An 18,866-nucleotide genomic window follows, 5' to 3' on the forward strand; every position below is an offset into this window, starting at 1 on the left:
ACAAAAGAGGTAACAAAACATGCTCAAAATGACATTAGTAGTAAATAGGTAACAGGTCCAGGATTCAGTATAATGTTTCAGTGTCATACCAAGTGGGTGGTTTTATTTTTTAATGCTAAGAATAACAAAAACATGTGGATGAAAACAGTGAACTGTGAGGGCCCACACACTGCAAAGAAGGGTTAGCAGAATGGAATGTTCAAAGATACTTTTCTAAACTTAAGAGAATAGTAAATAAATCATAATGATATATGCGTGTCATTCTTTCAGTTTTGCCTTGCTTTGTTTTTCACATGTGTTTTTGAATAGCTATCTTTGTAAAATTTTCAAGACTGTATTAGAAGCAATTAAATAGAAAATTTACACACATGTACACACATGATAAAATCCATAATCTATTTAATCTGAAAAAAATTCCTTGAAAAGATTTCAATTAAGTTATGCCTACGTTAGGTAAAAATATTTTATGAAATAAAAAGTCTCCCTTTAAACTATTAAATAGTTAAGTCACTTAAGTATAGAGATCCTTTAAGTGTAAAATATTCTATAACAATATTCTAAACCTAAAACATATATACTCAGATATATACTTGTAAAAAATAAATATTTATCTTCCCTCTCTTGTTCACGTTTATGAAACACACACACAGAGGGAGAAATCCAAATGCGCATCCTTAAACTGTCTCATTTAATTGCAAATCTTAGTTGCACATATGAAAACAGTTGTATGTTCATCTCACCCACTCGCAATAAGCAGTTCTGGGCCTAAGCATCCTGGTTGTTTTCTTTAAAAAGAAACTAAAAATCCTACACTAAAAAAGTACACCCCCCTCCCCATTCTAATTCCCTTTTTTCATGCTAGTTCAACTCACAAGCAGATTATCCCTCCCTTCCCCCTTTCCTGCCTGTAAAATCCCAGTTAGACAAACACTGTGTGGCTGAAATGACATATTTGAATGGAATTCAGACCCACCAGTTCCTGTTTATGTTTCTGATTTGAGAATGTTGCCTTCTCATTCACTATACATTAGGAACACTGCAAGGCCATAAATAGTGTCAGGTTACATGCAGGCAGGACCAATGAGCATTAATCATTACTTCCAGTCAACTGGCAAAAGCAGCAGCTGATGGAACACTATACCCTTCAGCTCTGTATAAATGGACATTCCAGAGAGTAAAGAGTGTGTGTGTGTGTGTGTGTGTGTGTGTGTGTGTGTGTGTGTGTCTCCTTTCAGTCTCCATTTTATGAATGAAACTCCAGGCTCTATAAGAGTCCATTCATGTAAGAGAAATGCTTACAGGGCTCTGCCCCTAGGGATCAATCAGTCATGGGTAAAACTGATATGATTGGTTTAAGACAGCCTTCAGCCTTCCATTACTGACTTAAAATACAGTCCCTGTCCATTTGACCTGTGTTAATGCATAAAGAGTAAATCCAGACCATAGTCTCAATTCTCAAATCAAATCACTAGCCAATGCCACTTACTGTAACTGTAGATTTAGAGCATACTGAAGTATTTCTTAGAAAAACTGATATAGTGGACCAAAGTACTGTTTGGGGAGATTTGCTATTTTAACCCAGAACTGAATGAGGAAAACTCATATGAGATCTGCTAAGCAATAAAAAGCAAAGTCAAATTGTGAGCTCTATTATAATAACAAAATCAATTAGGAAGGCATCACCGTCACTTTTCATAATTTAAGCACCTAAATATCAGAGATTAAGTGATCTACTAGTCCACAAATCACACACTGAGAAAAAGAAAATTATATTTGGATTCTAGAGAAACAGGTAAGATGTTAATTTTTTCTGAAGGATCAATAGCTCATTCCTTTAAATTCCCAAGTGATTCTCCACTTGAAAATTTTGGAGCAATGGTTTCAAAGTTAGGAGGGAAAAAAATCAGCTGCCATGTTTTAGGAGAAACTGTGGCCAATAAGCAAATGATGCTTAGTAATGGAGTAGGGCCAAGGCTTGGCCTTTGGGAGTGTTAAATAGCAGGTACAAAAAGCCAAAGTTCATGGAACCATAATCATCACTGCGCTGGAAATTACTAAAGATGGTAATGCTTAAAAATATCCAGAGTTTTTAGGAGGGAAGAAAACTATTTATGAGCAATTATGGGAATGAGTTGTAAAGAGTCAGTCCAATACCAAACACTGTTAAAACATATAATGGGTTTTATCAGCCATCTGTAACTTGGTCCTTGACTCCAGAGGGAAGAAAATACTTTTCTCTTCCAGTGACCTGAAGCCATATTGGGAAATGGCTGCAGTCAACAATCCCTGAATATATCTCTAACTGATTTCTCATAGGATCTTTGCTATGCCTATAGAAGAAGGAATGAGGAGAAACATGAAAAATGCATGGTCTTTGGTTTCAAATGTGTGCAAGATTTTCTACTATGGCGTTATAATTTAATATTTATCTTCCAATTTCTAATATCTGGCTAATAAAATGATAGAGAATAAATCAAGTTACTACCATATTTAACTTTAAACTAAAGTTAAACTAAAATTAAAATACTTGACACAGCCAGGAGGGGAGATGATAAGGAATCCTATAATCTATCATCCAGAGAAAACATGGAACAGAGAAAGACCACTGAAGAGTCAACGTACATTCAATTATTAATTCTTAAATAACATTCTCTTTTTTTGGCTTTAAAAATTTCAGTATTCTTTTAAGAATTAGTTTTTAAGGTGGTTCAAAGATATGTAAGTACAAGTGATGAAGTAAAGCTTAATATTTCTAAATGTTTTTATTTCATATTTTTAAAAATTAAAGTTATAATTATCAGTCATGGGGCCTTCCATTTCAGAAATGAAGAAGCTAGTTTATGGCAAGCCTGGAAGTTCAAAATAAATATCAGTAGCCTTTACTTCTCTTTTCTCTGTTCCATCTACCTTTAATGAGCATTTTTCAACAGTTTCCTTTTGTCATCACTGCATTCCTTGTATTTCTTGAACAATATTTCTGGTTGTTTACTTATGTATAACTCAATTGTTCAGAAGACATATAAGAACATTTATTATAAAATATATGAGGTTAGTTTCCCTAAAATATATATCCCCTCTTAAAAAGTAAATAATAAGAAATCATTAAAAAATAATATATCCTGATGACAGAATCTCTGAGCTATTACTACAGGAGTAGTAGTAACAATCATAGTAGTAACAGTTTAGAAATAAACTACTGAGTACATCTTGCCTTCTGAATTTTGGTGTTTTTTGGTTTTTGTTTTTTTGTAATTTTGTGCAAGTTGAGCCAGTTGATTGAGGCCCTGACAAATCATCTCCAAACACATAAAGCACTATTTACTCATATTTCCATGTGGCTGCAGAAAACAAGTACGTTTTTCTTGCTCTATTATCTACTGATTTCATCCTATAACTTTAACCTTCAAACCATATTCTAAATTCTGCAAGGGGAATCCCAAGCAACGCTCACTAAGAGCAGCATTAGGAATTACTTCACTATCTTCTCTGCTATTTAAGATGAGTACCCATCAACACAGCAAAACACAGAATAACATTGACAACATAAAAATCTTCTCTCACCACTTCAGAAACGCAAAACTATTTAACTGTTACGACTACATTGCCAGCTTGGCCCTATGTGAGTACCAGATATATTTGTCAGCTCTCACAGATGAAAGTTAAACGTATTCCTAGTTTTAACATACTTAACATGAGCTAAGTATTGTGCATCTATTTTATCATTTCTCTGCCTACATATTATTTTTCTACATGCTAAGTACAGATAATTACTCTCTAAATTTGAAGGTTTGTCTATTGGCCTTCATCAAAGTCCTAAGGTGATGAAGTATATGGAAACTTGGAAAGGGTTGCTAGGATTTAAAAATGAAAGATAGAAAAGGCCCGTCTTATTTTTCCAAATGTAAGCTTTCCTTATATGTTCTTTTGTTTGTTTTGTTTTTTAATTTTTTGGCCATCCCACACAGTATGTGGGATCTTAGTTCCCCAACCAGGGATCGAACCCTCGCCCTCTGCAGTGGAAGTGTGGAGTTCCAACCACTGGACGGCCAGGGAGGTCCTGTATCTGTTTTAGATACTGCAGTCCTTCATAAGCTTTCTGCTGAAAAATAGCTTCAGCTGACAAAAGTTTGAAAATGACTCTTATAGTTAAATTTTAAGCCATCAAGCTATCAAGTGTTTTAACAGAGAGTGAAGTCCAATAAGAAAGAAGGCTCAGACAAACTCAAAGTTTATATAATCAATCAAAGAATTTTCGAGCTGGCTAGGCCATCAATTTGATACTTTTCCTTCTAATAATTGTTCAGCCTTTTCCAGAAGAACTATTAGGAAAAGTTACTTCTCTGACAATCTCAATGTTTGATAATGTTTATGGTGTATTTTTAAAAAGGAAATAGAACACATTTTAATCTGAAATATCATTTGAAGTTTTATATTTTCCTGCCTTACAACAGTGAGCACCTAACAGAATAAAATCTGGGGACTGTCTAATGTGAAATAAATACCCCCAAATTAGGAAAAGCACACCTTAAGTTTTAATGCAAATGCTTTCTTTGCCCTGGGTCACATAGAGCTTTTAAAAGACATAGGCAGGGCTTCCCTGGTGGCACAGTGGTTGAGAGTCCGCCTGCCGATGCAGGGGATGCGGGCTCGTGCCCCGGTTCAGGAAGATCCCACATGCCGCGGAGCGGCTGGGTCTGTGAGCCACGGCCGCTGAGCCTGTGCGTCCAGAGCCTGTGCTCCGCAGCGGGAGGGGCCACAACAGTGAGAGGCCCGCGTACCGAAAAGACATAGGCAAATACTCATTCTAAGAATTAGAGAAAAGGGTCTAACAAATTGTAGATTAAAGTACTTTATTTTGGACAATTATATAGAAAGATAGGCTGTGGACTGTGCGCTAAACTAAGAATAAGAAAACCTTTGTTCTGGTTTTGGCTGTTTCACAAAACACCTTTGTAACTGACGGTAAGTTAACTTGAATGAGCCTCGGACATTTTATCTGTATAATAGGGCGTAAAGAAGGAATGTGAATTAGGTGATACCCCAGCGCTTTCATGAGTTTAAAGATTTATGATTCTATGAAACAGCTGTTTGTGTCAATTTCCCAATTGAAAATAATGCTAACATTTACTACCACATAAATGCGACATGCCTCCAAACTGAAAGAAGGCCTCATCAGTACCAGGACTCATGGCCCTAAAAAACACAATTAAAAAGTACAGAAACTTTTTCTTCAGAAAACATGACGTCAGCTTTCTCCCTTACCCTCTACAACTACTTCCTCCTCTCCCGAAGCTCCAAGCACACGCTTTCCCCCTTCTTCTTATTTCAGAAACCTTATTCTGTCCCTGAAAGTTCTCTTTCCCCTCTTCCTTCCCAGCTCCTAGCTTAAACTGCTCCACCACAGGGCTGGGAAGTACCTTTTAAACTAATTAAAGTAATAGAATAGGTGCTGAGTGTTAAAAACACCTTATTAATGTATCACCCCCTCCAATCAACTCCTAGGTTAAGATTTTTAAGACACCCCAAAATGCAAAGGAACGTAATAGCATTAAATGATGGTACTGCAAGAACAGTGCAGGGATGAACCTGAAACCCACCAAGTAGCATATTCATTCTCCTCCCTCTCTAAGGCAGTCCTGGAAACAAACGAATAGAAAGTCAGGTTTGCAATGAATGAGACTGTGTCATCTTAAACTTAGCATTCTTTTCACTTATAGGACTGATGTGATTAATTGGGACACTTTTTTTCTTCAATTCTAAATTGGTTGATACTTTAAAATATAATACGTACTCTGTCTGAATAGGAAAGCAGTACGTAAGCACTGTTGAAGGACAAAGCACTTTACAGACAAAATAAATATTGCCTATAATAGCACCACGCATATATAACCACAGTATTTATGTCCTGAGTCTTATTTTGCATAAGTCGGGCTTTAAACTTATAATTTTTTTTACTCAATAGTCTCATTTCACTAAATATTTTTTGAAACCTGACTTCTAATGGCTGCATAGTATTTCTGTTATTGGCAGCCATAACTTACATTGCCATTCAATTCCTCTGTAATATTCCTCCCCCCGCTAAACATTCATCCTGCATCTCCCCTTCCTTAAGATAATTTTCTGAGAGTGAAAATACCTACTAATCAAAGCACATGAACATTGTGTGCTGATATTTTCTTGAGTCAAACTTTAGTTTCATGTGCCCACCACCCTCCTAAAAATACTACCCGAAGCTATCCAAAACAAAAACAAAAGACGAATCAATGAACACATACAATTCTAATAAAATATGTTGTTGTGAGTATCTAAAATATTTACCTCATTGGGCATTTTGAATCTGCAAAACCTCATATGCAAGCATGAAAATGGGAAAATAACCACGATTTTATGAAAATGGAGCATTGCATCCATATGAAGCGCACAATGCTTAGTCAACGCTTTTTACATAGTCACTTGGCCATAGGGGCAAAAGGGAGGAAACAGGTTGGATTCAAGACAAACCAACCAACCAACAAAAAACCTGTGTCCTGCTTTATGCAGCACTATTAGGCTAAAGAAGCAGAGGAGGAAAACAACAATAATAGATGCAACTGGACTGCTGAGAACTTAATATCATATAATCATGATCGCACTGTACTGGTTCACCAAATTGGCCCTAAATATCAATTTTTTTTATCTCCTCAGTGTCTTCTGATCCAAGATTTGTCCCTTTTCCTGAATAAAATTTCTACTCTACTAACATAATACTTTGCAATTTTTTAGCTTAAATACTCAGCAGTTGAATTTGCATTCCTATAATTATAATTATACCTAATAGACCTTCCATTTCCCATATCATAATTAATGTCAGGCTTTATTAGGGCATAATCATGCTACCTTTTCACTTACAAAGCTTCTTTTATTTTCACAACATTTATGCTATATTGAATTAAGCGATAACGAGTTCTAGAGGCCTTCTTAAAGGACAAACTCTGGATCACAGATGCTGAGTAAATGGACTATGAAACGTTTTTTGCATTGTCTTTAAATCACATAAAGTATTTTCTAATGTGCTACTTGTTCAACATCAATAAGTGAACAAAGAACTTAATGATTCAGTGATAAATACATTAGATTTCCTAAAAAGGTTATTTAATATTCTGTCAGCAAGGATGAAAGAACTAATGACAACAAAACAAAACATCTGGAGATCGTACTTCTTGACGGCAATGGATGACGTATACAGATGCGTCAACTTAATTGCAGCAATTTGGTGGCCAGTAAAACATATTTTGAAACACACAGGTTAATTTTTCATCTTCCCTGGTTACACAGTAACTACAGTTCTTTAGACCACATCCATCCAGAAGATACAACTTTACTATTTAACTACTCAAGCGAAACTGAAGTGTATCTTATTGGCAATATTGAAATTAGAATTCAAAGGTGTTGTCCAACTTTAGCAATCGGAAATATAATTTACAGGGGAGAAAGTAACATAAATTAACAGCTTCTCAAATATTAAACAAATATTCCACAAGTCATTTGCAAGCTTTATGGCAACTTCCAAAAGAGATGCCCTATGTGCCTTTAAAACAGGATACTGGACTGTTATAGACTGAATGATTGTGTCCCCCATAATTCATTGTGAAGCCCTAATGCCAAAAGTGATGGTATTTGGAGGGGGGCGGGGGCTTTGAGAGGTAATTAGAATAAGACTAGGTCATGAGGGTAGGGTCCCCATGGTGGAATTAGTGTCCTCATAAAAGAAGAGGAAGAGAGACCAGAGCCCTCTCTCTGCCGCATGAGGACACAGTGAGTAAGTAGCCATCTGCAAAGCCAGGAAAAGAGGCCTCACCAGGAAATGAATCTTCTGGAACCTTGATCTTGGACTTCCCAGCCTGCAGAACTGTGGAAGTTAAATGTCTGTTACTTCAGCTTTCCCACTGACGATGGTATTTTATTATAGCAGATCGAGCTAAGGAATGGACTATCCTTCTTTAGGTTAGAAGTGACTGAATCTGTGCTTTTGAGGGTCAGACCATAGCTGACTCTGGAATTCATATTATATATGGTCCACAAATAATGCAATTAAACCTCACAGCCCGAGTTCCTATTTTTTTGCTCTCAATGTATTATTTAAATCTTTTTCTTGTTTGGTTCACATCTTCTCAGGAAAAGTTACACGTCTTCAACATCATGTTATATATAATTTTATATACAATATAAATATAAGGAGAATATCTATATGCGTGTGTATATGTATATATATATGTATGGAAAACCACAGAATCAAGAAAATGATTTCAATGATAATCTTTCTGAGATTATACATATAAAAACATTTCTAAAAAACACAAAGAATTTTCTAAAAACGCTATGCCCTACAAGTCCTTTTCAACCAATTATCTGGGCTATTTTAACTGATTTCCACGTAAAGTTTCTTGAAATCACAATGAATTCAAAAAACTGTGCAGCAAATTAAAAATGTGGTTTGGAGAGTAAGGATAACATCAGTTAACAGGACTAGAAACTTGCAGAGAAAAATGAATCGTGTCTATAATAAAGCCCATTGTAGTGCAGAGTTCTTAATTATGCCCGTAAATCATGGACAAACATAAAAGGTTCTAAAGTGTAAACACTATGGTACATTCTAGGACCGTCTCCAAATTACAGGGCCTGGGACAAGCATTCAAGTACAGTCCCTCACACCATATGTTTAAATTTTTAAACTATAAACCAGCCGAACAAAACGATAAATAAATATGTTCTCTCCTCCTATTCCTTGAAACTATAAAAACATAACAACTTGGAAGGCCAGGCCAAACCTAGAATTTGGGGAAATCTCTAGGATTAGTGCTGAAAGAGGATGGTATGCAGCCAGTTTTCAGTCTTCAGACCCCGGCCCCTCCACACCCCCTTCCTGCCTCTCTCCCTATCCCTCAACCCCACCTTGTTCCACACCACGGGGGCCTCACACACCAAACATATGGGCACAACCAAGCTTCATCCTCATCCTCCCACAAGCAGCTGTCCCTTGGCCACCTCCTTGGACCTAGACAGGAACAGTGTGCTCTGCCTTCAGAAAACTAGGCCTGGGATAAACTTGCTCAGGCCCTGGAAGTGGACTCAAGGTTGGCTGGGCAGGGAATTCATGGGCCCTGGGTAACTGGTATACCTTCCAGAAGTAGAGGTATAGCCTCTCAGTGGGCAATTCCCCTTAGTCCTTTTCAACTTCTTGGCCAATGAGGAAGGGTGGCCAGAGGCAGACTCTCAGCGGTGGGGCTCCTTCTTGCTGAGCTTTAAGACCAGTTTATAATAAAACAGGTAACTTTATGCAAGTTGGCAACTTAAGACCAGGAGACAATTTTCTTTCCTCAAGTAGAACCAATAGAAAAACTCAGCAGTTATGCCTAGAGAAGCAATAGTTCCTTCCTAAAGAACATCCACAACTTTGTATCCAGATGAAAGGAAGTCACATTGTTTTCAAATACTTTTAAGTCCACAACCATCTATTGACCATGCTTACAATAACGTTAGTAATATTTTGCCTGGTGCCCTTCTTAGAAGCATTAGCTTCTATTTCATACTTTTTCCCCAAATTCCTGAGATTTCTGAAAGGCAGGTGTCCTGATTTTGAGATTATAACAAGAGAAATGAGCACAGAATAGTTAAGTAATTTTTCTGAGTTCTTAAGGTCAAACATTGGCAAAGTTGGTGGTAACATTAACAATAGACATAAGTGCTTTTTACTTTCGGGAAACAATTCTCCATCTTGACGTACTACTTAGTGAGATCTTTCGGGCTCAGTGAGGCTAGAGCTAAGCCTATTATTGCTATTTTTGCTATCCCTCTCCCAATATGGAAGAATCCTTACTTCCAGACCCTTGGAATCTTGCCACAAGAATAAAGAAACAAACAAACAGTTATAAGCAATAAGTTACTCAGTACAGAAGAATATTGCTTTCTGTAAATATTGTTCTTAAACAGTGCAGCAGGAGCAAATGGAAAGAAAGCCCAGAATCAAGAAAAGAATGATCACGTTACTCTCTTGGGCTGAGAGTGTGTGTAATTTTACAAATTGTACTCTTCTTTGGACAGGTTTCATTTCTAGACACTATTGCATCCATTGGCTCATGCCAAAATGGTTTGACAGTCCAACCCTTCACATAAAGAGAAAGATTCAAAGAAGGAATAAATCAGAAAGATTCCACCAAAAAATGGTCAGGAGCCACCCAATCTGTGGCCAACACTAATGAAACTGACAAGCAAGTGAAAAGATTTATCTTAAACATAACTTAAGGCATGGGCCTACCTGAATCATATGCAAAATCTCTGGGCTCCTGTTTGATCATCAGAGGAGGGGGGAAGCTTTGACTGGCCGCACCACCAACCATGGTGTTGTGTTCATACACTGGGTCGTGGTACTCCTGCTTAAAGCCTTGAGGTGGGAAGGGAATGTTTGGCTCAGACATCTGCCGTTGGTACATGGGACGTCCTTCCCTTGGCATTGTCGGCAAAGGAGGAAAGGAATTACAGGGTTCAGAAAGCTGGCGGCGAAATCTGGGAAATAAGAGAGCATGTTTCAAATAAAATAGTAACAAGGAATACCCTTTAAAAATACTGGCACGATTTTTAACTTCTAGTTAATGAACATGACACCAGCTGACCCGAAGTGTAAATCTTTACCAAAGGCTAGATATCTCCTTCCTGGGTCAGTAGCACTGTGATGTCTAATCATAATACACCTTGTATTCCCCTTCTAATTAGTTCCATTCAGCACTATTTCAGTACCTGACAAAAAGTTAAAGATGTGCTTCGGGGAAGGCTAGGAGAGCATTGTAGTGTTTGCAAGAAATAACACACTCTAACAGTTAAAATGCCCAACTAGAAATCAACTGGATCATTTACCAGATTTCCTTATTAAGAGGGTCTCAGATTAATTATAGACAAGAAAAACAAAACAAAACAAAACAGGGGAACCAGAAAGAATCTGATTTCAAACTGCAGCCTCCAGCTTTTAATTCTGTTATCAAACTAACCAACCGACAAACAAAATCAACCACATAAAAACCTCCTTATTGGTTTTCCTTCCCTTACCATCAGTTATCAAGGGAGCGAGAAGGGAATGACTTTCTTCTCAAATGTGCAGGACTCTTACATATTCAACAATGCCCTAAATAACACTGTATTCTAGTGAGAAATTAAACTGGGAAATATTATAGAGATTGAAATCCAAGCTAGTTGTAAAAGACTACTTCTTTACTGTCAAACAGCAACACAGAACTCACTGGCTTCCAAGATTTTCAAACAAAATCTCAAGTTGATAAAAATAAGCATGAAATATTACAGCAGACCTCCAATGATGGAAGGAACATGCATGCATCACATAGCTTTGGGACAGGTCGTGCTGTTCGGTCATGGGGAAGTTCTGAGGCCTTGGCAGAAGGCTGAGAGTGAGTCTCTACGTTCCTTCCTTCTTGGTTATCCTGTGTACTGATTGGCTAATCACTTCATCAGTTCAGTTCTGTGTTTCTCATCCTAATATCATTGACCCACCGCAAAGATGTGGATTAATTAAAGATTTAACAGCTCTAAACATGCCCAGGAGTGCTTAAAAATAACCTATCCAACATTTCTATGAGCAAATGTAAGCCTATTAACTCCCCTGCACCCGCCCCCAAAAGCATTCCTCAGACTTTAATTTGGAAAGTTAACATTTAATTTTGGTAATGTTAAATGAAAACAAGGTAAAAGCGAAAGAATGGCAAGGCAATTGCTTTAGCATTTCTAAGAACACTCCACCCTGTGATTTAACTCTAGCCTCTCTGGCTGCCATGGAAAGCACTGAAATTCCACCTACACCCGCAGAAAATAAACTCAGAAACTCAGATATAGCAAAATAGGCTGACTGGCACTGCATTCACTTCCCTTCGCTTGCTTATTTCATTAGCCAAAAAAAGAAACAAATTATCATTAAGAACTGTCAAGGAATGAATAAGAAAATTGTAAGTTGAAGTTAAAAAAAGAAACCAGCTCACTTGGGAAGCCTTCAAAGGAAGATAATAATACTTCTACTAAAAGCTTTGTTGAAAAATCAAGCCATTTGTTTTCACAAGTCAACATGATTCCAGTTGGTACTCACTGAGGACCAGGAATATATCAAACACACGTGCTTCGTAAGAAACTACAAGTTTGTGGTATCATTCTTATGACCCATTGTAAAGAGAAAGCGACTCCAGAAGCTTTCTGGAGAGAGTGCATGGGTAAGGAGGGCGTGCTGATGAGCTCCTGGGTAAAGAAAAACAGTGCCTAAGTGGTGGGAAACATTGAGAAAAAGAGACAGGGCTCCTGCACAGTGGGTTCAGGAAAAAGGGCTGGCCCAGGGAGCAGAATGAGGCTGAGGAAAGGAAGCGGGGTGCAGCCCAGTTGGCCATGAAGCATTCCCAGAGTGAGGTGGGGTGCCTCGGCTGGATGGGGCTATTTGGGGGAAAGGATCTGTTCCCAGAGCAAATTTGCCAATTATAACTGAGGGACTGTCATTTGTTGGCTAGAGCTCTCCAAGAAATCCTCCTCAGAAGCATACGGCTTCAGAGATTTTCCTGGGATCGGCCAGCTGGTGCTGTCCTCAACACTCAGTGGGGGGCAGTGGGAAAAGACCCTGAGCTTCCCTCTTCTAGTTCCGGGCCGGCTGTTCTCAGTCTCAAATATTTGAGTTCAAGTAGAGAAACTAAAATGGGTTTGGCTACAGCATTTCAAGTTAGGTCACCTAAAAACAGCCATACTGCTTGTTCAGCAGTCACCTCCCATAAGAAAGAACTATTCTGCACAGAGCACCGACTATGCAATCTCTAATTCTGGCCCTCATCTGAGGTGTGAGACGCGCTATCAAGAACTCTGGGAAGTCACCAGAAGTAGACAAAACAAAACTGGCTTTTCTTTGGTCGTCCTCTTCTTCCCTTTCAGCCCTGCACAATGTGCGTCTGTTAATGGCCCACCCGGCAATAAGATGTCTTTCATCTGTATTTACAAAACTGTTTACACAGATGCACATACCATTACACTCGGACAAAGTCTCAAGTCCACAGGGTGAGAAGGGAAAGATAATGGGAAGCATTTCATAACTAACGCACAAGAGGACTCAGGGATGGAAACCAAGGTAGGAAAGTTATTACTTGGTCTCACATTGGAAAGAATGCTTTCATCTTACCTTCATATCAAAAGAGTTACTGAACTTGAGATTGAGTGCCATTAAATAACCTATAAAAAGCAGATCTGAGTATTCCCTTATTTTCCGAAAGTTGCCAGCGGCACATCTTCTGGTTTCCTCTGCTGATCTGGGAGATTCCTCTGGCTGAGCTATTTTTATAATGGTGTGTCAGAGCCAATTTGCACGGGCTTCTTGTTAAATTTTCAGGAATTATGGGAGCCAACTCTTAAACACAGCCATTGTTAAGAATTAAATTATGTAAGTTTAAAATTATTAAAAAATTATATTTAAAACAAAGGCAGAAAACACTCAAAACTCATCACTTCCAAATTCTTTTACTACATTCTACTACTAATTATACTAATTATGCTCTAGAGGTTATGTCTATTGTATCTGTTTGGTAGAAATACTGTTTCATGGCATGTTGCTACACATCTCTTTGCAATTCCACATTTAAGGTTGTCACAGTGATACCCTGGAGTCTGCCATGGGGCAATATTTACATCACAGACGCATCAAATGCTATAGATCAAGGTCCTTGGGTTTACTCCCATAGAGCCTGTTGTTAACCATTTACCAGCACACCACTCACTCTACATAAGTACAAGGTAGAAGGGGAAGAAAGGATGCTATACATAATTGACTTGTGTTTTAAGTTGTATTATTAAGGCCTCTAAAGGTCCTCCGATATTTTATTTCAATATGAATTTTTTCATCTCTAGGAGTCAAGAATTATCCACCGTAACATTCTCTTTAGCTCTATGTTGTGCCTTGCATTATTCCTTTCTAAGTAATACTAATTGAGTCTCTACCTCTTTATATTCTCAGCGTTCAGGGTCATGCCTCTACTGACATTAAATATTCATTACTTGGAAAGGAGGAAAGAGTTCTATCAAATAAGTTTTCTTCTGCAAAACTATGTACAGCTAAACCACTCGTCTAAGGTAAGGAACCTAATTCTGTAAGCCACCTACTAAAATTAGTCTCCTAACTTTATAGAAAAAGTACACACATATGCTCATAAAAATGGGATGATCTGATTTAAAGTTTAAGTGAAGCAATTTAATTCAAGCAAAGTGAAAGGGAAATGTTCAAATGTCAGTATATAGATTAATTTTCCATTTTAGCAACCAATTTAAATGTTTATAAAGAAATGTTTATAAATGACCTTCTCCACAAATTATTTATAGCTAAAGATGGATAGAGCAAGCTCTTCCTAAAAATATTTTGCACAGATGTGCAAAATTAATACACTCCCCTTGAATTTACTATAGGTCTTAGGAATTGGTAGTAATAGGACTTTCTTCCAAGAATGCTAAAAACAGTTGTTTTTTGTTTTTTTAAATGGTACTTGCAGTTACCAGGGGGTAAGGATGGGAGAAGGGATAAATTGGGAGATTGGAATTAACACATACACACTACTACATATAAAATAAGTAACTGATAAGGACCTACTGTATAACACAGGGAACTCTACCCAGTACTCTGTAATGGCCTATATGGGAAAAGAATCTAAAAAAACAGTGGATATATGTATGTGTATAACTTAACCACTTTGCTGTACAGCAGAAACTAACACAACATTGTAAATCAACTATACTCTAACCAAAAATTTTTTTTAAGTGGTACTTGTAGTTACCTGTGGTCCATGGGGTAGCTACTGTCTTGAATGGGCTGTGACGGAGGGAGGTGAGCCGGGAAGGCGCGGTCAGGTTTCGAAGTGTGAGCTGAGTTGGGAGACGCATGGTGCAGGGGGGACACTGGGGTGCTGGATGGTGTTGGGGGGTTGGAGGGCCTCATTCCCACTTGTGGCTTCTGATCATAGGCACTACCCAAGGAATGAAAGAAAAGAGAACATGTGCTTCTTGGGAGCAATTAAAACTTTTTTTTCCCCCCAACCCAAGGGTAGAAAAAATATTTTAGGCTTAAGTCTTAAGGAAGTTGGAATTGCATGTTTTTTGGATTCCCCAGCTCTAGAACACGTAATCTTTGAAACTGTCACACACTTAAAAAGAAAATGGGATAATGAATGTATAACTTGGTAACAGCATAAATATAAGACATCTATTTTTAATATATATACAAACAACACAGTATAAGGAACATCTCTGTCAATGAAAGCAGTGGCATATTATTTCCATCTATTCTTGATATGTCTCCTTAAGCAAGTTTCATAGATCTTTTCTAGATCATTAAATATTTCTGATATTATAATCCTTCTATATTACATAAGATTTTAGAATAAGAACTCACATCAGTTTAACGAGATGCGGATCATACCTGGCTCGCCTTTATTTGTGGTAGAACTCTAAGAAGGCCATGCTTTTGCCTTATTGTCATTTTTTTAACGTAAAATAAATGACGCCTGGCATTAATTTCCTCACATAGGATAATAAAGGTTTATGAGGCAAATTAATAAAGATTTATGTCTCTGATATCTTTAAACTTTCTTAGAGTATAAGAATAGGTACAAAATAATGTTCTTAAGAGTAAAATCCTGTTATCATCTAACTTCTGAACACAGTTACAAAATAATACAATGAGTAAGCTTGTTTTCATATACATTATGAATTTAAGTTGCTTTCTTTAGCGTAGCTCTCAGGAATATGATTTAACTAATTTTTGTAATCTAAAAAATATTTTATTGAAAACAAATTGTCCTTAAATTTCTGAACAAAAAAAGATGTTCTAGATTAAAATACTGTATTTCATTTTAAAATAAAAAGCATTCATTAATATATATTTTTCTTTAAAAAAGAAACTTTAAAAAAAAACTGACTTATTTAATAATTTACCCTGTTGCACCATCTATATAACAGAATAACATCCAAGTGCAAAAATACTTTATAGAAGTGAAGGAGTATGTGCTGCGTAAGTCTTCCTTGCTTTAAAGCAAAGTCAGTGGAACTCATATTATGTTTGGTCCTACCTATTTCACTTACCAATATTTCTGAATGTGAACCCACTTCTTTTATAAAATGGTTCACATGTCTCATTCCCACATAAAAAGAAAAAATGATACATCTCCTGTCCTAGAATATTACTTTTTTCCCTTATGAAATGCTGTATTGAGTTACACTGTTTGTATAGAAATGGAAATAACAAAATTTAATCCATATATCACCTTGGGAATTACTGGTCCCCAAGAAGAACCTCAAAATATTCAGGTAATTCTTCTACCATTAATTTATGAAAGTCAGATATGTCTTTCTTCTTTCTAAGTCCATAAAGCAGCAGTTATTTCATAGTCACACTTCTGATCAATGCTAAAATGCAATGGCAATTCTATACCTATTTGGTTTATTAATTAAAAATTCCTCCATATGTTAAATAATTACTCCGAGAATACACAGTACTCTTAAGGAGAAAATGCGAAAATTAAAAACATGATAAAAATAAAACTCAGATTGATCAATATTGTTTTATCTGAACTCAGTATGTTTTATTAGTTGGCTTCTACAAGAGATCTGTTTTATAAAAGCTTTGAAGTTCAACTGAACTGCCTCATCATTTCAGGCTCTGGTGAACCTCCTAGAAAAACAGATATAAAAGACAAGTTGGCAAGAACAAATAGTAATAGAATGTCCAAGCACTGGTCAGGTACTGTGAGACTGCACAAATCGAAGTTTCTCAAATCTTAACTATCTTGGACAACAAACTAGTAAATATAACAAAAAGGAAGCAGACTCACAGATATAAAAAACAAACAAGTGGTTACCAGTGGGGAGAGTGAAGTTGAGAGGGGCAACACAGGGGTAGGAGATTAAGAGGTACAAACTACTAGGCATAAAATAAGCTACAAGGACATACTGTACAACACAGGGAATATAGCCAATATTTTATAATAACAATAAATGGAATATAACCTTTAAATGTTGTGAATCACTATCTTGTACACCTCTATCTTATATAATATTGTACATCAACTATACTTCAATTTAAAAGAAAAGGAAAAAAAATTATTCCACGAAAAAGAAAAAAGAATATATGTAAAAAAAATCTGAGGAAATAGAAGACTCCTTTGGATTATAATGTATTATGAACTGGAATCAACATAATTTATAAGACCACAAATATTTGTAATCATTTTTATAAGTTTCTAAACTAACTCCTTTAAAGAACTACGTACGTCTCTACTATAATTGAGAGTAATAACATACAATATATACAGAGCCAACTTTTTCTGTACGCAATTAGAGGCCGATATGAAAAGCAGCAGAATGCAATTTACTATGAAGGGTTTTTAATGAACATACATGTTATCAAATTTTCCAACAAATGAACAATGAACTTCTACTGCTCCACCCCCCTTTATTATCATCCGAAGGAACAACTGGCTTTTTAATAGATAATAGCCTCTGCTAAGCCTTATAAAATTCTAACTTTACTGCAATTGTCCACGAATGCATCTTATAGATCATCTGCAAAACCTGTCAGATAACTAATGTACTGCTTAGACCTGCCAAATGGTTCGTTTTTTCCTACACACTCTATCTAAAGTGCATAATGCTTTCTTTCTAATGAGAACTTTCAGCAGCTATTCATGCATGCAAAGTAAGAACCTCTCTCTCTCTCTCTTTTTTAAGTGAAGATAGACACAGGAAGCACCTTTCTCTTTTACTTGTTTATTTATTTATTTATTTGGGCACACCGCACAGCATGTAGGATCTTAGTTCTCCGACCAGGGATTGAACCAGTGCCCCCTGCAGTGGAAGTACGGATTCTTCACCACTGGACGGCCAGGGAAGTCCCCAGTCCCTCTTTTCAATCCCACAGTGCATCTCTACAGTAGAAAAGTAACTCATGATTTGGATAAAAATGACTGCATTAAAATGATTCTGGGGGCTTCCCTGATGGCGCGGTGGTTAAGAATCCGTCTGCCAATGCAGGGGACATGTATTCGAGCCCTGGTCCGGGAAGATCCCACATGCCGCGGAGCAACTAAGCCTGTGCGCCACAACTACTAAGCCTGCGCTCTAGAGTCCATGAGCCACAGCTACTGAGCCCATGCGCCACGACTACTGAAGCCTGCACGCCTAGAGCCTGTGCTCTGCAACAAGAGAAGCCACTGCAATGAGAAGCCTGCAAAACCCAACGAAGAGTAGCCCCCCTCGCCGCAACTAGAGAAAGCCCCCCCACAGCAACAAAGACCCAAAAAAAAAAAAAAGATAGGTCTCTGACTTGACCTTTAATTAAAATGATTCTGAAAGTATGTAATCAGACAGTAAATGGTCCTTCCGAGTTCTGCTAAACACATAACCTAATTAGCTTGTTATATGCTGCAGGTGTAACTCATAAAATATGACTTGAGATTTTATATTATGCTGGAACTGTGTTTCAATAAGAACCATCAGGCCTTCTCTGTACACCTGATTGCTTTACCTGACATTGTACAGGCACTTTTCTCCATAGCTGAATTTAAAGGGCTGTTCTTGACTGCAGGCAGAGCCAAGTTCTGAACATGGACTGTGGGGTTCTTTCTTGATTTTCAGTGGGAGGCCATGAAAAGCCACTAGAAAACAAAACACAAATACCCACAAAAATGAAATACAGTTAGGAATTAAGTACACTAATCTGTTCTACTCCTCTTGGTTAAAATGTCACTAACATTTCATATTAACTTTCATACATAAGAAAAATCACGTTGGATGAATTTCATGCAAGAAAAGATTCTGGA

General features: G+C 37.2%; 1 protein-coding gene across 4 annotated transcripts in view; it reads right to left on the reverse strand.

The window, feature by feature from the left end:
* ETV1 (ETS variant transcription factor 1) overlaps positions 1-18,866 on the reverse strand; it is a 95,684-nt gene that overhangs the window by 25,967 nt on the left and 50,851 nt on the right. For all 4 annotated transcript variants that reach the window (XM_032644022.1, XM_032644018.1, XM_032644020.1 and 1 more), the window contains 3 exons: positions 18,572-18,701; positions 14,829-15,017; positions 10,295-10,542 (listed from right to left, as the gene is read on the reverse strand). In XM_032644022.1, the coding sequence (XP_032499913.1) occupies positions 10,295-10,542; positions 14,829-15,017; positions 18,572-18,701 (567 nt within the window). The remainder of the gene's footprint in view (positions 1-10,294; positions 10,543-14,828; positions 15,018-18,571; positions 18,702-18,866) is intronic.

Source organism: Phocoena sinus, chromosome 9, assembly GCF_008692025.1.
Source record: "Phocoena sinus isolate mPhoSin1 chromosome 9, mPhoSin1.pri, whole genome shotgun sequence".
Lineage (NCBI taxonomy): Eukaryota > Metazoa > Chordata > Mammalia > Artiodactyla > Phocoenidae > Phocoena > Phocoena sinus.